The 19,318-nt window shown below is 39.6% G+C and overlaps 1 protein-coding gene across 1 annotated transcript in view; it reads left to right on the top strand.

Annotated features, from left to right (window-relative positions):
• The window catches only part of COL3A1 (collagen type III alpha 1 chain), a 74,418-nt gene that overhangs the window by 31,878 nt on the left and 23,222 nt on the right, over positions 1-19,318 (top strand). Inside the window, exons 6-27 of the mRNA XM_075933792.2 lie at positions 102-164; positions 1,060-1,113; positions 2,454-2,507; positions 3,609-3,662; positions 3,819-3,872; positions 4,540-4,593; positions 5,145-5,189; positions 5,452-5,505; positions 8,045-8,089; positions 11,184-11,237; positions 12,127-12,225; positions 12,386-12,430; positions 12,551-12,649; positions 13,492-13,545; positions 13,701-13,808; positions 15,069-15,122; positions 15,223-15,321; positions 16,690-16,743; positions 17,145-17,243; positions 17,450-17,503; positions 17,620-17,673; positions 19,231-19,284. Of these exons, the coding sequence (XP_075789907.2) occupies positions 102-164; positions 1,060-1,113; positions 2,454-2,507; positions 3,609-3,662; positions 3,819-3,872; positions 4,540-4,593; positions 5,145-5,189; positions 5,452-5,505; positions 8,045-8,089; positions 11,184-11,237; positions 12,127-12,225; positions 12,386-12,430; positions 12,551-12,649; positions 13,492-13,545; positions 13,701-13,808; positions 15,069-15,122; positions 15,223-15,321; positions 16,690-16,743; positions 17,145-17,243; positions 17,450-17,503; positions 17,620-17,673; positions 19,231-19,284 (1,404 nt within the window). The remainder of the gene's footprint in view (positions 1-101; positions 165-1,059; positions 1,114-2,453; positions 2,508-3,608; positions 3,663-3,818; positions 3,873-4,539; positions 4,594-5,144; positions 5,190-5,451; positions 5,506-8,044; positions 8,090-11,183; positions 11,238-12,126; positions 12,226-12,385; positions 12,431-12,550; positions 12,650-13,491; positions 13,546-13,700; positions 13,809-15,068; positions 15,123-15,222; positions 15,322-16,689; positions 16,744-17,144; positions 17,244-17,449; positions 17,504-17,619; positions 17,674-19,230; positions 19,285-19,318) is intronic.

The following is a 19,318-nucleotide window of genomic DNA, read 5'->3' on the forward strand; positions in this document are numbered from 1 at the left end:
TATTGAACTGTCTTTGCTGTCATTCCAGTCCCTGGTTCTGATCCTAATGAGGGTTTTAAATACATTTTGATGTAGTGACTATTTTTATATCAACACTTTAGGGCGGTATGGGAGCTCCTGGCCCACCTGGTGCTCCTGGCCCCATTGGTCAACCAGGCCCACCTGTAAGTAACATTCCTTCTTGTTATGTATCTATTATCCTCTGCACTATACATTCTGTTCTCTCTCCTTGAATTTGGGAATGTTTTCAATCAACAAATCTAGATGTTTTGAATTTTATTAATACATTGTGTTCTTTTATTGGTCTGTATTATTACCTGGGGAGCAAATAAGTCAATATCAGATTCTGCCCTTATTTAGATGCCATGCATTTCCACAGGAGTGGAATTATATGGTATGTAAGCTGACATAGACTATCACCCTTAAAGATGCTTAAATTCTGATTTTAGGGTGTGTCTAAACAGCACTGTAGCTCGAAATAAGATACACAATTTGAGCTATGCAAATTGCGTGTCTTATTTCGATGCTATTTCAAAATTGCTTTTTTTGTCATTTAGTGCTATCTACACAGCGCCAAATTTTGAACTAAAGTGGTATTCCAAAATGTCCTGTACTCCTCGTAGAATGAGGTTTACAAGGACGTTAGAATAGTGAGCCCAAAATAACAGGCTTGCTATGAATACTCAGGATGGCTATTTTGGGATACTCTGGAATCCCAAAATAGCATTGCAGTGTAGACATACCATTACATATTATCCCCAGACTTTTGATTCATACATAAATACAATAGTCCTCCAAAATGAATCTGGAAATTCCAATGCATATATAGCAATATGTTATGGGCTTTGGGTTTTTTAATGTAAATCTCTATGTAATGAAGTAGTTTCAATCAATATTGCACAGGGGCTTATTTTAATTAATTTTTATCATATTTTCTTCTCTCTGATTATTCAGCAATTGTTGTGGGTAGTTATTTATCATGATTGTCAGAGTATTGCAATAAGTAGCAACCTCTTGGGGAAAATAGTGTTTGTTCAACTGTCTTCTTCTACATGTTAGGGTTCTCATGGATATCAAGGTTCCCCTGGTGAGCCTGGACAGCCTGGCCCTGCTGTAAGTATCACTTTATATTACTATACACTTAAAATCATCTTATTGCAGGCTTTCCAGAGGTATATGACCACCCTGCCTGATGAAGGATGTTAGGATTGATGCCTTAAAAAATAAATTGGTACAAGGAATATAGTGCATCTTTATTAGTAAAGTCTGTACAACTCTATTTGTTCAATCTTTTTAAAAAAGAAACAAGTCACATCAGACTTCTCAGGAGAATGGTAATAATCCATAACAAATACATGCAGAAAAAACACTTTGTTTCTGATCCAAATCCATTGAAGCCAATGAGAATCCTTCTATTGACTTCAATAGGTTTTGGATCAGGCTTTGTGAAAAGAAGACCCACAGAGAAACAATTTTTCTGCAAATATTCAGTATGGACCAAACTCAGTTATTTGATGCATTAATCATTAGGGATGAGCAGTATGTCATGCAAATAGTTTTTGTTCATAAAAATAGAGAAAATTTTGGAAACAGAAAAATTGAATCCATTGCAGATTCCCCTTTTCATTGCTGATGAAATCTCTCCCCTATTTACCTGAGGTTTATCTGTTAATTCACACATTCAGATACAAATCAACATGTGGCCTTTAACTGGTTACTGCATTTCATAGGCCTATCACAAATAATAATGGGAAGAACTTATCTAAGATGGATTTAACATTTATGTAATAGTTGAAACCCCGTCAGCTGAATACTAGATAAGACAAACACATAGGTGGGATTGAACAGAAGTATGAAAACAATGATTTCATACAGGGTGGTACTGGTAAATGGCCCTCTCGCTGTGTTGAGTCCCGTGGAAATATTTACACTTAAGGATCTGGCCCAATAATATTTTTAATTCTCAAAAGTGAAATCCAGTTCCAGTGAGATTAGATATTAAGCATTAAACTATTTGAAGGTTTAGAGTGGAAATGCCCCAATATCTCTAGGTTGCCTGTGTAGCTGCAATGCATTTCCTCCTTGGCTACTGTTCCAACTCATGGGCAGCAAGTTTCTGGTTCCTGGATCAACATAGTTACAAATGTACGGCCTTTTAAGTACAATTCTATGGACTATGACCCTCTAGTCCTGCTTTTAAACCTTCTGACTAATTTGGAGCCAAGGAAAGGTGCAGTCCAAAGAGTGCAGTTTAGTGCAAATGCCCCCTTGACCAATACAGTCATGAGATGCAGCATGCCTTGGGCCAGACCTCTATACTAGGTGGATTTAACCCTAAATGACTACCCACTGTATTTACCAAGCCTATGTATTCAGCAGTGTGACTATTTCAATTTTAATACAATATTTGTTTGTAAAGGATGGAAGGAAATTCATCTGTATTTTGGTTTCAGGGACCTCCCGGACCTTCAGGATTAGTAGGCCCAGCTGGTCCCCCAGGAAAAGATGTAAGTTTAGTATTACAGTATGTGATGAGGGAGGATCAAAATTACTGCACAGTTTTATTAAAGCACTGTCCATTAGTAACATTCTAGTTAATTCTTTCAGGCTATCACCAGTAAAGTCTGAATTTTTCATGCAAAAATTTGCTCTCTTAAGACTCAATGTGATATGTCTCTGTTCCAAAGGAATTGTAATAATCTCAGGCTCCTTATACATCACAAAAAAGTGAGGCCAGGGCTGAGTTGCTGACTTGACAGTTGTTCTGAATTTCTTTGCATTCGCCAGTTTTACTTGTGAACTGTAGATCCTTTTATCATTTGTGTGTTAACAGTTCAGAGCATCTGTCCTTCAATTATAGTTCCAAAAATATGTGTTTGTTTGGGGGTTGATCATTTCCCTCTGAGAATGCTAATGAGATAAATTATGTTGTTTTTCTAGATCCTAGAAGGAAGTGTTTCATATTTGTCACCTCTATTTTATTTATAGATCTTACCAACTTGGCACCTGGTGCCGAACTCATTAAGCCCAGTGCAGTCAATTGAAGACTCCCATTAAGTTTAATAGGTTTTGGATCAAGTCATAAATAGGCTCAAGTGATAAATATAAGATGGAGCTTACTTTTGATATGTAGCTAATATCTTGTTCTGAGCCACATTCAATTTGAATCTTTGGGTCCTATGGTCATGAATGACCAAATACTGGCTCATAAAACTCAATAGGCTATTGTACAGAGAGTCACATTCAGTCAATACAATTTTGGGGCCTTTGACTGTTTCTCCATGTTTAGTAAATATTAAAGACATCATGATGCTTTTGTGATGCTCCCATTTGCTCCAAGATTAGCCTGGCTAATGCTGGAAGTTACTCTATGTTCACCAAAACATTTGATGAGAATGGATCAGGAGCTGTGAAGTGCTTCTAATGTTAAGACAAATGTGTGCTGTGAGAAAATGTTCACTCTGGCATAAACTGATGTGACCCCCTCTACCTATTGACTTCAATAAGAGTTGCACTAGCTTAGTCCAAGGTCTGTTTAGTCCTGTATTGCTAGCTCTTTGCCATGAACTGAAGCAGCAACAGAGCAAAACCATATATTCTATCCACAGGGAGAATCTGGAAGACCAGGCAGACCTGGTGAGCGTGGATTACCTGGGGCACAGGTAAGACAGATCTCTTCTTGAATGAAAAACAAACTTGTTATTGATTTTGCATTTTGTTAACTATACCACTAGACTGACTATGCTATTTAATGTATATTAGATTATGTGCTTCATTATGTTTGTAATTTACATATTATTTTATGCTTACATGTTTAGGGCCTCAAAGGACCCCCTGGTATGCCTGGATTCAATGGAATGAAAGGTCACAGAGTAAGTATTGTTGTAAGAGTATTTTGGGGTGAATTTCTCTGACTCATTATACAATTGGCACAAGCAATCTGCTTTGCAGAACTGAATGTCACAATTGGCTCTTATCTCAGTAATGGGCCTTTTGAGAAGCTAAGCTCCTGGCCATAAACATCCTGCATTCTGGGAAAGTTCTGATCTCAATTCAAAATGTGTCCCTTTGTCCCAACTCTACTTTTCTCTGTTTGTTTCACCATTGAATTACCACTAATCCCGACAAAAAGAAATAACCTGGAATTTATTCTTAGCTAAGAGCCAAATTTTGATCCCAATATTTACCTTGTTGAGCGGTTACCCTCATGAACAGATCTGCTGAAATCAATAGGCCCGCTCATGGCACTAAACTCTCACCAGTGTGATAAGGAGTTCACCATCTCTTCCTAAGTAGGCACTGATCATCTTACACAGTATTATGTTTCTGTAATATCTTAAAACAGGATTTGTTAATGCTATTTTGATTTTCTATTGTATCATTATTTGAACAAATATAAGCCATGACCATATAATGTAAGATATGATATGAGCTTTTCAGGTTATTAAAAAAAGGATGCACTTGAAGTTTAATAATGATCAAAGCTAATCAGGTTTTCAAGAGTGCAAATGAGATGTATGTTATTTTTGTATTCCCTAGGGCTTCGATGGACGAGATGGTGCCAAAGGTGATGCTGGTGCTCCTGGTCCAAAGGTAAAGTAACTTTGTTGAAGTCTCTATAAAATATGTAATTTTATTCTGAATCCATTGTATAACTGTATGTTGTGTATTTACTTCTATTAAACCACTTAAACTCTTTGATTCCTAGATGATCATGTCCTTATAAGTAATCAGTTACTCTTGGCAAGTTTGTTGTTTGCAATTGCAGCACATTTCTTCTGATTTTATAACAGTAACTGACAGAAAAGATGGAAAGTCCCATGACTGAAGACTGTGTGCAACTTTATTACTTTAAAAAGATGCCGTAGTGATACACTTCAGACCTAATTCACCTCTGTGTTATCCTCTTTAATGCCAGAATAACTCAGTTGATTTTAATGAAATGACAGCCATGTAAAACTGAACACAATAATAGATCTGGCCCAAGTCTTTCTGTTTTAATATTTTGTGTCTGAAATTCTTAATATTTCTCAGTCCCCATTGGCTTAAGTAGGAGTCCAAGACATTCAGTACCTAACAGGTGTTTAGCAGTTCAAAGGCCACTAATGCACTAATCAAAATCTGATACTCTCTTTATATCACAGGGTGAAAATGGTCTTCCTGGGGAAAATGGAACACCCGGGGCAATGGTAATTGTTTACTATCATTTAATTACAAGTTACTATAATTGATACTTTTTCTGCTTAGTATTTCCGACTATCTTAAGCTGCCTTCTGACTTTATTCTCTAAGAGTTTGATTCTACCACTCTTCACACATATGTTGCATACTACTTACCCATGCAGAGAGTCCCACTGAAACATTTCTAAGCAAAATAGTTTTTCTTCTTGTTGTTTGTTACATGGTGTCTTTGCAAGTTCATCTCCCAAATTAATAATACTTTTTTCTTTAGGGTCCAAGAGGTCCATCAGGTGAAAGAGGGAGACCTGGATCTCCGGGTACTTCTGTAAGTAATTGGTACAAAATTACACAATTGTTACTGTATCTGTTGCATGATACAGCAGGCATTCATCATGCTTTGTAGAAAAGCTCGCTGAGCTTATGGTGTAAGTTCACAGCAAATAGTGCATAGGAAGATATGGCAAAATATAGAGTGTTTGCAAATTCATGAAAATTTAGTAGCCAAAGACCAAAGATTGTACTAAAGGTCATATAGATTCATTACATACTATTTGTCCTTGATGTGTCCTTTATTCTATATGCTAATATATTAAACTTTGGGGGCATAAGTTCATGTACTGCATGACATCAACTGCTGTCTTAGGGTATGTCTATACTACAAAGTTAGTTGGAACTAACGGACGTTAGTTCGAACTAACTTTCATAGGCGCTACACTAGCGCTCCATTAGTTCGAATTTAATTCGAACTAACGGAGCGCTTAGTTCGAACTAGGTAATCCTCATTCCAAAAGGATTAAGCCTAGTTCGAACTAGCTAGTTCAAATTAAGGGGTGTGTAGCCCCCTAATTCGAACTAGTGGGAGGCTAGCCCTCCCCAGGTTTCCCTGGTGGCCACTCTGGCCAACACCAGGGAAACTCTATGCCTCCCTCCCGGCCCCGGACCCCTTAAAGGGGCACGGGCTGGCTACGGTGCCCGTGCCAGGTGCAAGCCTGCCAGCACCCAGCCAGCAGACCCTGCACCTGGCACAGATCGAGCCACCCACCCGATGCCCCCCAGCCCTCCCCCTCTTCCCGGGACCAGGCTGGCGGCTCCCGGGAGCTTGCCCGGGACCACAAGAGGCGGGCACCTGCCTGGGCTAGTGTGGAGATCGTGGACCTTGTCCACGATCTCCGCACTAGGCACAGGAAAGCTGCCAGCCTGGCCACCCAGGAGCAGGTGTGCAAGAGAATCAAGGGGGTCCACTGAGACCCCCGACCCTGAGCCCTGAGCTTACAACGGCCGTCCTGGGTCAGACCAAAGGTCCATCTAGCCCAGTAGCCTGTCTGCCGACAGCGGCCAACCCTAGGGACCCTGGAGGGGATGGACCGAAGACAGTGACCAAGCCATTTGTCTCGTGCCATCCCTCTCCAGCCTTCCACAAACCTTGGGCAGGGACACCACTCCTATCCCCTGGCTAATAGCACTCCATGGACCCAACCTCCATGACTTGATCTCACTTCCCTTTAAACTCTGTTCCAGTTCTAGCCTTCACAGCCTCCTGCAGCAAGGAGTTCCACAGGTTGACTCTTTGCTTTGTGAAGAACAACTTTCTGTTACTAGTTTGAAGCCTGCTACCCATTCCTTTCCTTTGGTGTCCTCTAGTCCTTCTTTATGGGAACTAATGAAGAACTTTTCTGTATGCACCGTCTCCACCCAACTCCTGCTTTTAGAGGCCTCTATCCTGTCCCCCCTCTGTCTCCTCTTTTCTAAGCTGAAAAGTCCCAGTCTCTTTAGCCTCTCTTCATATGGGACCTGTTCCCAACCCCTGATCATTTTAGTTGCCCTCCCCTCTCCCAGCCTCTCTCTTCCCCTCTCCCACATCCTTTTCCCAGTCTTCCCCAGTTTTGTTCAATAAAGACAGATTCCATTTTGGAAGACATGTTCTCTTTATTTTGTACATCAGGAAGGGGGGCTAGGGAAGGGTAAGTGGAAGGAGGTGAGGGAGGAATGGGTCACAAGCCCCCGATGGGGAGGACTGGGCTGGCTCTGCGGGCTTCTGGGGGTGGAACCTCTCCTGCAGCCCCCCAATTGCCCCTCTCCCCAGATGGCAGCCTGCGGCAAATGCAGCCGTGCTGATGGCCGAGTTCTGTGATGTGCCCAGTGTAGGCACTTAGGGCACTCCAAGCCAGGACTGCTTTGCAAACGGGGCACCCATGAGAACTGTCTGTCCGGGGTGAGGGTCGGGACCCTTTAAGCACAGCCCTCGGCTAGCCTGAGACAGCATCTCCACGCTCTAAGTCCTCCTCTGATGCCCTGCCGGCACTGCTTCCGGCCATCCTTAAGCCCGGTTCAGGGTCCACTTAATGTGGACATGCTAGTTCGAATTAGCAAAACGCTAATTCAAACTAGTTTTTAGTTCTAGACGCGTTAGTTCGAATTAGCTTAGTTCGAATTAACTAATTCGAACTAAGTTAGTTTGAATTAGCGATGTAGTGTAGACATACCCTAATTTATTTAATCCGAAGTACAGATCACATACATTATGTAGTGCTTTATTAAGCATGATTACTATGCATTAAAGCATTGTTGGTGTCTTTTATATACCACTATCTTTATCATTACAGTAGAGTGCATGCATAATTGATAGACACCTTTTGAATATTATATAAATTCACTGAGATCCATTATATAAATCCATATATATATATATATATATATAGGCATCCATAGTTGAGAAATTGTCTGTGTCTTAATGAAATATATTGGAATGTATAGTGACACAGAAAAATGGTTTGAAATCATTACCATTGTCCAGAATCAAAGTGCTTGGCTTTTCAGTCTCAAAGAGAATATTTGGTATGTGATATGTTGTATTCTTTTGGTAGGGTGCCCGTGGTAATGATGGTACTCCGGGAACAGCTGGACAACCTGTAAGAAACTTAATTATTGTTTTCCTTTGGCTATTGTGTTGCTTAACTATTTTTCTTTTGCCCACATGCCTGATGTACTACAACACCCATTAATTGGACTAGAGATGTTAAATTTAGGTTAATCAACTAATAGACCCCAGGAGCTAACCCCACTACAGCTCTGCCTTTTAAATGTATTAAGAACCTGCTGGCTCTTAATACACTGCACCATTTTTTCAAGATAATTAATATTATTTCAAATTACAAGATGAGCATCTACATAGTCATTCCACTATTTTGAAATAATTTTAAAATAACAGTTGGCTTATTCCAAAATCTGTAAACCTCATTCTACGAGGAATAATGCCTATTCCAAAATAACTACTTTGAAATAAGGTGTGTGTAGACACTCCATTGCTGCTATTTCAAAATAGGCTCTCACCAAGGCCATTTTAAATTATTCCTCCCCAGTGCCTCCTGGGGATCTAAATTGAGATAGCACGTCTACATTCAGGAAGCCTGCCTCAGGCTAATTTTGAGGCTTCCCTGCGGTATAGATGTGCTATTTTGAAATAAGCTATTTCAGAATAATTATTCCAGAATAGTTTATTTTGAAATAAGTGTGCAGTTTAGACATACCCTAAAAAGGCTGGGGCACTGCGGGTGAAACCCAGCATGAGCCAGGAATCAGCTGTCCCAGGTCGCGTGCTAGGTCTCCCTCCCTCCCACCCCGCACTACACTTCTCCTTTTTAAATGTATTAAGAGCTGGCAGGCTCTTAATAAATTTTAAAAGCAGACGTGCAGCAACTGGTACCGGGCGCGAGCCAGGAATCACTGATTCCCAGTTCGTGCCCGATCCCCACTACTCCCCTGACTCCCCTGCTTCCCGCAGAGATGGTGCTGGGGGGAACCAGCTTTAAAGATGGCTCCCCCCATCACCTGCTCTTTCTCCCCTCCTTTGCTGCCTCTGTTATAGACAGCAAGGAGGGAGGAAGTGACCAGTCAAGGGGCTAGTCAATTAGTCAGCTACATTCCTAAATTGGACATGGTTTTTTTTACAAGTTGGTGTTTTATGCAGTTACACTTTTCAATAACTTTGTGCTAGTTGTTATGATTGAAACATAAAACACTTATTTTGATGAAGAATAAAAAGAAAATAAGAGAAACCGTGGTCCTGTGAATCCAAAGGGTGTGTATTTTCAAACTTTTCTCTAATTATTTACACATGAAGACAATGGAAACTCTTTATATAGGTCAGATATTTAATGATTTCATCATATAAGTCACTCAGCTATAGGGCTAGACCTTGATGTCAAGCTGTCTAGAGTTGCTCATGAGTAAGCATGCCAACGTTAGGACTATCGAGGTACAGGCACAAATCCCAAACTGACTGTGTGTTCTATAATTAGATTTCATCACCCAAGTAACAAGTGTGAACTCTGCTCTATCTTGCCTTTGTAATAAATTATCCTGACACCAAAAATCACAACAATATTCAGGTTACTTCCAGTCCCAAAGGATCAATCACTTACTTCAGGTCAATTGTACCTCAGATCTCAAACCAAAGACAATGCTTGTAGCCTATAATACTAACTAAAGAGTTATTCACTAAGAAAAGAAATCAGATCATTATTTACAAGGTTAAAGCAGGTAAACTGACACACACAAATGAGATAGAGTCATAGGGTATGTCTAGACTACCGGGTTTTGTCGACAGAAGTTTTGTCGACAGTATCTGCCGACAAAGGGTGTGTCTAGACTACTGAGTTTTGTCGACAAAAGTCCACTTTTGTCGACAAAACTATACCAGCGTCTACACTACCGCTGAGTTCTGTCGACATAACGTCGACAGAACTCAGCAGTTTTGTCGACACTGGTATACCTCATTTTACGAGGCATAACACCATCTGTCGACAGAGTTCTGTCAACAGAAGGTGTTATTGCCTGTAGGGTTGCGTCTAGACTACAGGGTTCTGTCGACAAAGCAGCTTGCTTTGTCAACAGAACTCAATGTGTCTGGACGCTCTTTGTCGACAGAAGTTTTGTCGACAGATACTGTCGACAAAACTTCTGTCGACAAAACCCGGTAGTCTAGACGTACCCAAAGAGCATCCAGACACATTGAGTTCTGTCGACAAAGCAAGCTGCTTTGTCGACAGAACCCTGTAGTCTAGACGCAACCCTACAGGCAATAACCCCTTCTGTCGACAGAACTCTGTCGACAGAAGGTGTTATGCCTCGTAAAATGAGGTATACCAGTGTCGACAAAACTTCTGAGTTCTGTCGACGTTATGTAGACAGAACTCAGCGGTAGTGTAGACGCTGGTATAGTTTTGTCGACAAAAGTCCATTTTTGTCGACAAAACTCAGTAGTCTAGACACACCCATAGATTCCAAAAGATAATAGTGGCTACTAAAACATGCAAGCTTTGCGTGTCCTTTAGGGCTAGCCCAAGTCAAGCAGTTGGGGATCCCTCACTTATGCTTAGAAATATTGCCTTCTCCAAATTCCAGCTAGCATCATGATATAGTTCTTTCTTGTCAAGCATTTTTATTCCCTTCCCCTCAAGATGATAGGATGAATTCACATGCAAGCCCCTTTTCATCAATGAGGGGGAGAGCAATCAACGAAGTCTTTGTCCTTTCCTGTTTCCCAATGGATTCTTTTTTTTCAATGGGGCAAATAAACTATGAGGTTGCCCAAGTCATAAAAATGATAAGGTAGCCCAACATTTTTATTTTTCTACTTAGAAATTGTAGTAGTCCTCTTTTCCCTCTCACGTGCTTTCATTCAGTCATCTGTTAAAATATTTTATGCTATTTCATCTCCATAGTCATATTTTTCAAATTGATTTTTTTCAGTTACAAAAACATCCACATCGGATTGACTCTGTACATTGAACAGGGATGGCTAAAGTATAGGTGTGATATTATAAAAGCAGCCATGTTCCATCTTCTAGAGTCTGACTCATATGTCTTGATATTTTGCCAGATGTTTCTTTGTTCTCAACAGGGAAAAAAAAACCCTCTTACAGTCGGGTTTATTTTCAAATTAAGATTTATTCCATATGGCCTTCACCTTTTGTAATAATAACTTTGCCTTCTTTATTTAAGGGTCCCCCTGGCCCTCCCGGAACTGCAGGATTTCCAGGCTCTCCAGGTGCTAAGGTATCTATTTGAAGATCTATTTTACCATATAACATATGCCAACATAAAAACCTAAGATATACTGATGTATGTTTTTCAATAAATGATTTCTCACTGTCTGGCTGCTGTCCCATTTTCATACACAGAATTAGGCAAATCATGCTCAGGTCACTCTCCCAAGCACTCCCATTGCAACCAGTGCATGGGAAAGCAGTGAGGATTTGGCGTAAGGCCTGTAATAACTCTCACTTCTGCATAGGTTTTGGAAGTTTCTCCGCGATGACTCCTCCTTAAGTTTCATGGCAGATTGTCATCCAGCAGCACTACTTAATTTGTGTGTCACTCACTGTAACTTGAAGCCCACACCTGTGCATGCCATTGTTCTTGTTTGTTTACCCTTCTCCTTTTTCATTTGGCTCTCCTTCTCAGCACTGTCTCTCTGCTCTTCCATGTCAGATATGACAATTGGGTGGTCTTTGTTTATTTCCTTTCCTACATTAAAAGGATTAAATTTCAGTCTTGTTCCTGTAAGGAACAGTGTAAGGTGCAGGACAATGGGGCTTTGGCAGCTTGGTAAAGGGACTCTGAGGCATTCTGCTTGCACAGGAAAAAGGCAGACACAATGCCTTATAGAGCATGAGGAGGAATGTATTTCCTGGTATTCTTTGTATTGTCTAGTATATCAGCATGTGCTCCCCAGCACATATTGCGAAGCCCTAGTTAGCTGTGTTCCCCTGCGTCAGTGACCTGCCCCCTTTTTTGCTCAGGATATGCTAGTGTCAGCATTCTGGCTGGGTCCAGCAATGGTTCACTGACTGAGGAAGAGATAATAAGGCTAAAATATTAATATTATCCATTGAGAGAAATACTCAAATGCATTCAATTTGCTCTTATTCTGTCATCTTTATAGGGTGAAGCAGGTGCTTCTGGTTCCCCAGGCTCTGATGGTACCCCTGGACAAAGAGGAGAACCTGGTCCAGCAGGTCATGCTGGTGCAGCTGGTACTCCTGTAAGTAAGCAACACCATATAAGTCCTTGGAAATAGTGTGCTGGTTTATACAAAAATATTGTTATTACTACTGCCATACAAACTGATGTTTGCACAGTGCTATGGAAATTTTGGATTTAAGGGCCTGTACTAGCACAGATTAATCATTTATTCTTTTCAGGGCAATCCTGGAAGAGATGGAAACCCAGGAAGTAAAGGTGAAACGGTAAGAATCCCACTAAATTGGCATTTTTTCCTATGTTACTGATTGGGGTGACAGTTCAGATTATGCAGCGTTCAGCAATAACATATTTTGTTCATATTAGTGTCCTTCCATCCCAAACAGGGCCCTTCTGGCATTCCTGGTGCTCCTGGATTGAGTGGAGCCCGTGGCCCTCCTGGTCCCCCAGGGACTAATGGAATTCCTGGACAAAGAGGCGGATCAGTGAGTCACCAACATTATTCTTTTTATTACTACAAGCAAACAAGGGAATACATTTCCCCTGTCACCAGTACAAATGCTTTAACACCTGTGGGGTTGCAAAGGTATATATAATAGAAAAATATGGCTATGGGGGTTCTCTTAGAAACCTTCAGATGTTTCCTATGTATTTCCCTATGCTATTGTCTATTATAATTAGCCAACCAAAAATATGAAAAAGCACACCAAAGCAAACATTTTGGTAATAGTATAATACTGCAAAGCCATGACCCATACTAAAATAGCAGGTTTTGTCTACCAGAAATATTCCAAGTATTGAAACTTATTGACCTAGTTATTTCTCATTTTGGGTTGTAGGAGGATGTGTCTAGATGGTAGCTTGAATTTGGAGTCACACCGTTCATCCATTTCTAAGTGTTACAGATCAACATTTTCATCTTTTTTTTTAATTTCTAAATTACCTTGGGCCTGCTTCTTTGAAACCCATCAATGTATCTGGTAGAATTACTCCATAATTCTTTAAACATTAATCAGGGGAAATCCCATTGACATCAATCAAACTGACATTAAATTTGTGGAGTTCCAAAAACAGAATATAACCTAAGAGCTGTCCTAAGGGAAGCACCCATTGGAATAAGGGTGTACAGGGTCATGTCTTGTCTCTTTTATAGGACCAGCTCCAGCAGCAGACTGCAACCTCTGTTTGATGCCTCTAAACAGATAAACCATCAAAATGAGCTGATAACTGAAATACTGATAGATACATTTTTTATTATTATGTAATAAACTCTACTGCAATATTCTGTTGTTATGTGGAAGTGGTAATGGAAGTGTGTTCTGTTTAGGGTGAACCTGGTAAGAATGGTGCAAAGGGAGAGCCAGGCCCACGAGGAGAACGTGTAAGTGATTTTCTAAATATTCTAATTTCTTTAATGTATCGTCATGTTTTATAAGATTATTAATAACAGGCCAAATGCCGTCCTCATCCCAGGCAAAACCGATCCACTGAGCATAATACACAATATGTTTTGACTTGTTCCTGCTTTGTCACTAGGGTGAAAATGGAACTCCGGGTGCTGCTGGACCTCCTGGTGAAGAAGGCAAAAAGGGTGCTAATGGTGAGCCAGGCACAAATGGTGTCCCTGGAACACCAGGAGAAAGGGTGAGCCTCTCCAAGACACTACACTGGATCATTCAGACACATTTTGCATACCATTTACCAAACCCTGGGATTCAAACTTTAAGAGAAGATTGAATTTAAAAGATATAGAATCAAACTTGCAGTATGTGAACATCCCACATACTAGAAAAATTTAGACCCAGATCCTAATCTAGATCTGCTATGCACGGCTTGGGTCTTTCTTTACTTTAAAATACATTCATGCTATTCTCCTTTTGAGAACTAAAGAGTTATTAATCTTGAAAAACTGATGTTCTTACCAAGATTTTGAATGGAATAAGAACACAAGATAACAGAAAAGTATAATATATATTAATGACTCCAAATACAATCCATCTGCAACTTGTGAAATGATATTCCATCAGTTAAATTGATGTCCAGGGGATCAAATGATCATGACAAAGTTTCAGTTCTTTAAAAGTGAAATTAAAGCTAATTCATCCATATTCAGGATAATTAGCTAAGTCTTCTGTCAACAGTCTTTTAACAATTAGATGCTACTGCTTTGCATAGAGTTTTATCATGGATTAATTATTGAAATAAATTGTTCCAGCATAATCAACAATAACAGCCTGCTGTTAATTTTAATTTCCTGTTCTTGCCTAAAACAAATTAGAATTGAGATTGATTCAATTCAGAATCACTTTAGAAAATTGTGATGAAACCAAAGATGCACAGTAAACAAAATAGGATGATGTTGAATGCATGAGTGAACTGCAAATGGAAAGTTTCTTAAAACAATGCAGATAATAGTAACTAATGTCATCAAAACATTGCAATCTTGCGGTTGTTTTAATGATACAGAGGAAAATAATTTTTCAAAGCTGAAAATATGTTAGATAATTTTTAACATGAATTTAAGAAAATCCTAGAAAATAGGGCCCAAATCAATATCTTGTGAAGTCATTTGAAGAACTCCCTTTGACTTCGGTGGACATTGGATGAGACCCAAAGTGTGCTCTGCTTATAGAAAAAAGATATTGAATCTGTAGAGTCAGAATGTAATGTCATGTCCATGGATCTCCTTCCCCAAATATCACTAAAATATGGGTAAATGTGACTGGTTGCGTAGCATCAAAGTTCATTGTTACAACATTTTAAAATATTTGGATCTATTTCTGTGAACAAAATGTTGCATGTGTTCTTTCAAAAAAACAGCAGATGTTTTTGAGAGCCTCTGTTACATAAGTAGACTTGTTATTTGACCCACAGGACTAAAATGTCTACTCTCTTGGTTGGCAGGGTCTGCCAGGTTTCCGTGGCCCAGCTGGCAGTAATGGACTTCCAGGAGAAAAGGTACATGTTTTCCTAATGTCATAAAATGCATTATAATAATGATAATTGTTATAGCTGTATTTACTTATTTTGAATTTTCAATGCCCTTTAAAAAATTAAGGGTGTTCCAGGGGAACGTGGTGGTCCAGGCATTTCAGGTCCAAGAGGAGCTCCGGGAGAACCTGGACGTGATGGTGGCCCTGGTCTTCCAGGAATGAGAGTAAGAGAATTATTTTCATGTGGTATTAAGATAATTTGACTTGAGAGTACAGGTGACTGAGCTGGTTTGATACAGCAACCAGAGCCAAGGTTCCAATAAGACCATACCTTTATGGAGCTTTTCAATCCATGTCAATATATATTTTATGTATTTCATTAATTATATTTAATTTTACATCCTGTGTGCTTTGTGGCTGAGGTAAAAAAAAATAGAACTTTACTAGACGTGCAAAATTATTTTAAGGAAGCTCCTTTCTGTGGGATTTCAATGCCAAGTGTTCAAGTCCAAGAGAATTAAACTGACTGAATCAGTTTTGGATCACTATTCAGACTTCCGCATGCTTAGCTAACCGTTTGACTCTTCAACTGTTTGTCCACCATATCTGAATTTCTATTAGCTCAAAATTGTATCAGTGCATTTTGGTGATTTTCAAAGCAACGAGTCAAAACCTCTACTCAGTGCATTAGGGAGGGTCTGAAGCTCTATATTACATACTTAGGGTTGTAGTAGCCTCCAAAGTTGTTGTGGAGCCCTTCCACAGAAGTATATTTGATCAGTGGAACATATAATACCATATCAGCCAGCACTGACCACCCCCATTCACACAACATATCTCCATAGTTGGGAGCAGGAATACTATACAAAGCTATACTGTGTATGATTGTGGAGGTACCAAGTGCTCAGGTTCTACCATGGTTTTTATAGGATTTGGCTCTATATAAACTTTTTCCATTGGATAATTTTATTTTAATTTTATATAAAATACATAATTTGAAAATTTTTTCTATTATGAAGCCTTAGCATTTGAGGGTGGGAGCAAATGTGCTATTTGGCATTGAGCATATAATATTTGATGCCTGTAAACTCAAAGAGAAGCTGTAATAAATTAGGCTTAAAATGCAGAAAAGTGTAAGTTCTATACTGAGAATTAGTGGGTAAAGTCAGCAACCACTTATGCATTATTACATTTTACGCACAGGAAAGTAGTTTTTATTGGAAATCAATGTGGCTTTCAGACAAACAATGTGACAAACACATGTCATATTTTCTGGTAGCTTAAATGAAGAGCAAAGCCCAAGTTCCTAAGAAGGCACTATTAAATGTAGTTATTTGTAAACAATTGGGGACTTAATGAAAATGCTTATATTACCTACTTTAGAGTATAATCATTTGCTTTCTGGTGCCTTCCTTCCCATTATTGAATCCCACAGAATGAGCTGAATCCTTATTAAATGGATTATTGATCAGCTTGTCCCTTGTAAATCCAATGGATTTCTTTAGTAAGCCTGAAATGGGTTTGTAAAACTAACCATAGATAATGGTGCTGCTAGACAATAAAAATTGACTCATCTTTTTCTGCATATCCAGGGTTTGACAGGAAGTCCAGGAAGTCCAGGAAATGACGGAAAACCCGGCCCTTCAGTATGTACATTGCACAAATATTATATGAGGGAACATGCCCTGGACTGGGCTTTGATCTCGTTTTAACATTGTTCTCACTCCATGGGAGTTCTGGTGTGAAATGTAGATGAGATCAGAAACAAGCTGCATTCTGGGCAGATTATTTCATATGTTTTTCATTGTAATAGCACTGTCCAAATCTTGTTATTTAATATTACTATAAACACAGACTCTTCTTCTACAGGAGTTTAAGCGCATTTAAAAAAAAATAAAAGTATATTTCTAATGAAAAGTCAGCCAAAATAATATTGTCTTTATTCACCTTTTAACTTGGCCATTTGATTTTTTTTCAACATGTCTCTGTTGTTTACATAATCATTTGTTTCTTCTAATGGCTGATATCTTTCTCCTGCCTATATCAGGGTAATCAGGGAGAATCCGGCCGACCTGGTCCTCCAGGCCAAACAGGTCCAAGAGGTCAGCCAGGTGTGATGGGTTTCCCTGGTCCTAAGGGTAATGAGGTTAGTGACATTTCTTGACTTAAAATATGTAATACTTAATGGGACAGATTCTCTGTAGTTATAGATCAGTTTAGTTCCATTGACTCTGATGGTGTTGCTTTGATCTAATTCTGCAGAAGATCGTGTCCTGTACATATGAACATTTTAGCTAGAGGTTGCATTAGAAACTTATATTTTAAATATATCTGGTCTTTTCCTTTTTAAAGGGTGCACCAGGAAAGAATGGAGAAAGAGGTGCCCCTGGACCACCTGGCGCACAGGTCAGTTTTATTTATCAGCTTCTCTTTGGTAATATTTCACAGTGTTCTCCAATTTTTTTAATCCTTCTAAAAATTGTACTGATGGATAATAACTGTAAAATGTTGTCATTTGATAGGGTCTTCCTGGAAAGAGTGGTGACGTTGGTGCCCCGGGTCCTTCAGGGGCTGCTGTAAGTGCAGTGTCTCAAAAAAGAAAAATCTTGGAAAAACTGATATATTTTCTGTAAAAAAATCAAACCCTCACATCGAATTAATGTTTCCCAAACACTCTTCAGCTTCTTCGTTCTCCTGGTCAGCAAAGAGCATGTGAATCTTGAGAGAACATTTTCTTATCTGATGGAGAGAGAAATTTCCTATTGGCTTTGAGGATAGAGACACCCATGCTGGACTCAGTTGTCTTTGTTCAGTTTGTTAATATGAACTCAGTAGATCTCTAAAGATAACCAAAAGTTCTACTGATACAAACTAAGGTGACTAGAGCTTTGCCAATGTAAACCAACTCAGGATTACTGGAGAAATTTACAATTTTCTTTGGTACTTCACTGGTGAAAGAGCTAAGTTACGTGGGTGCTGTATCAGGCATGTATACTAAGGTGGTATTTCTATGGAAATTTTAGCCCATGATAACAATGAGGAAAGAGGGAGGCAATCTTAGCATGAGCTCCCAGAGTTACAGGCCTCTAGAATTCACAATGCCTCCTTGAGCACAACAAGATGAGCAAGGATTACCTTGACAAGATTACTTCCCTCTGTAAAAGTGGGACACAGTACCTACCTGCTCCTTCTGTGGAAGAGCTAGCCAAGAGCAAAAATGTGATGTAGGAGAGCACAAGGAGTGCCATTATATGATCTGTTCCTCCATCTCCCAGTGCAATTATTCACATAGGCTGTGTCTACACTGCACCCCTTTTCCGGAAAAGGGATGCAGATTAGACACTTTGGAATAGCAAAATCCACGGGAGATTTAAATATCCCCCGTGGTATTTGCATTAACATGGCTGCCGCTTTTTTCCGGCTTGGGTTGAGTCTAAACGTGATTCTCCGGAAAATAAGCCCTTTTCCGGAGGATCTTTTATTCCTACTTCAAAGTCTAGACTGACGCTTTATTCAAAGTAGGAATAAAAGATCCTCCAGAAAAAGGCTTATTTTCCGGAGAATCACGTCTAGACTGGCGCTTTTCTCTGGCTTATCCCCAAGCTGGAAAAAAGCGGCAGCCATGTTAATGCAAATACCGCGGGGGATATTTAAATCCCCCGTGGATTTTGCTATTCCAAGTGTCTAATCTGCATCCCTTTTCCAGAAAAGGGGTGCAGTGTAGACACAGCCACCGTGCTTGGCACTGTTGAGTCCTTTGTGTATTGGAAAGACACCCATAAAGCAATTTGTGAATGGTGGGTGTCTTGAGAAGTGTTAATATTTTTTATTTTATAACATTTTCACAGTAGGCTTAATGCTGCATCTCTTATTCACCGTAAAAAAACAAACCCAAACCCTTGACTTTAATACTTCTATGTGAGTACAGTCAGCAGGATCAGAAGAGCATAATAGTCACAAGACAAAAACTCAGTGATGCTAATGGTTCACTGTTGGGGGGAGGGGTATGTTTCATCTAATTTGAAGGCTTAGAATATTGGTGGAATTTTAACAACAATAGGCATGTGTTAAGTATTCTTTTATATGTTAGAATGATGTTGTTGAATTTTGTGTTGCTTTTTGTTTCCTTCCAGGGTCCTCCAGGTGAAAAAGGAGAGGCGGGAGCTCCAGGTCCATCTGGCTTCCAGGTGCTGTTTATTTCTATTTTATTGCTTCCAATGA

Source organism: Pelodiscus sinensis, chromosome 7 (assembly GCF_052426305.1).
Source record: "Pelodiscus sinensis isolate ZL-2025 chromosome 7, ASM5242630v1, whole genome shotgun sequence".
Classification (NCBI taxonomy): Eukaryota; Metazoa; Chordata; order Testudines; family Trionychidae; genus Pelodiscus; species Pelodiscus sinensis.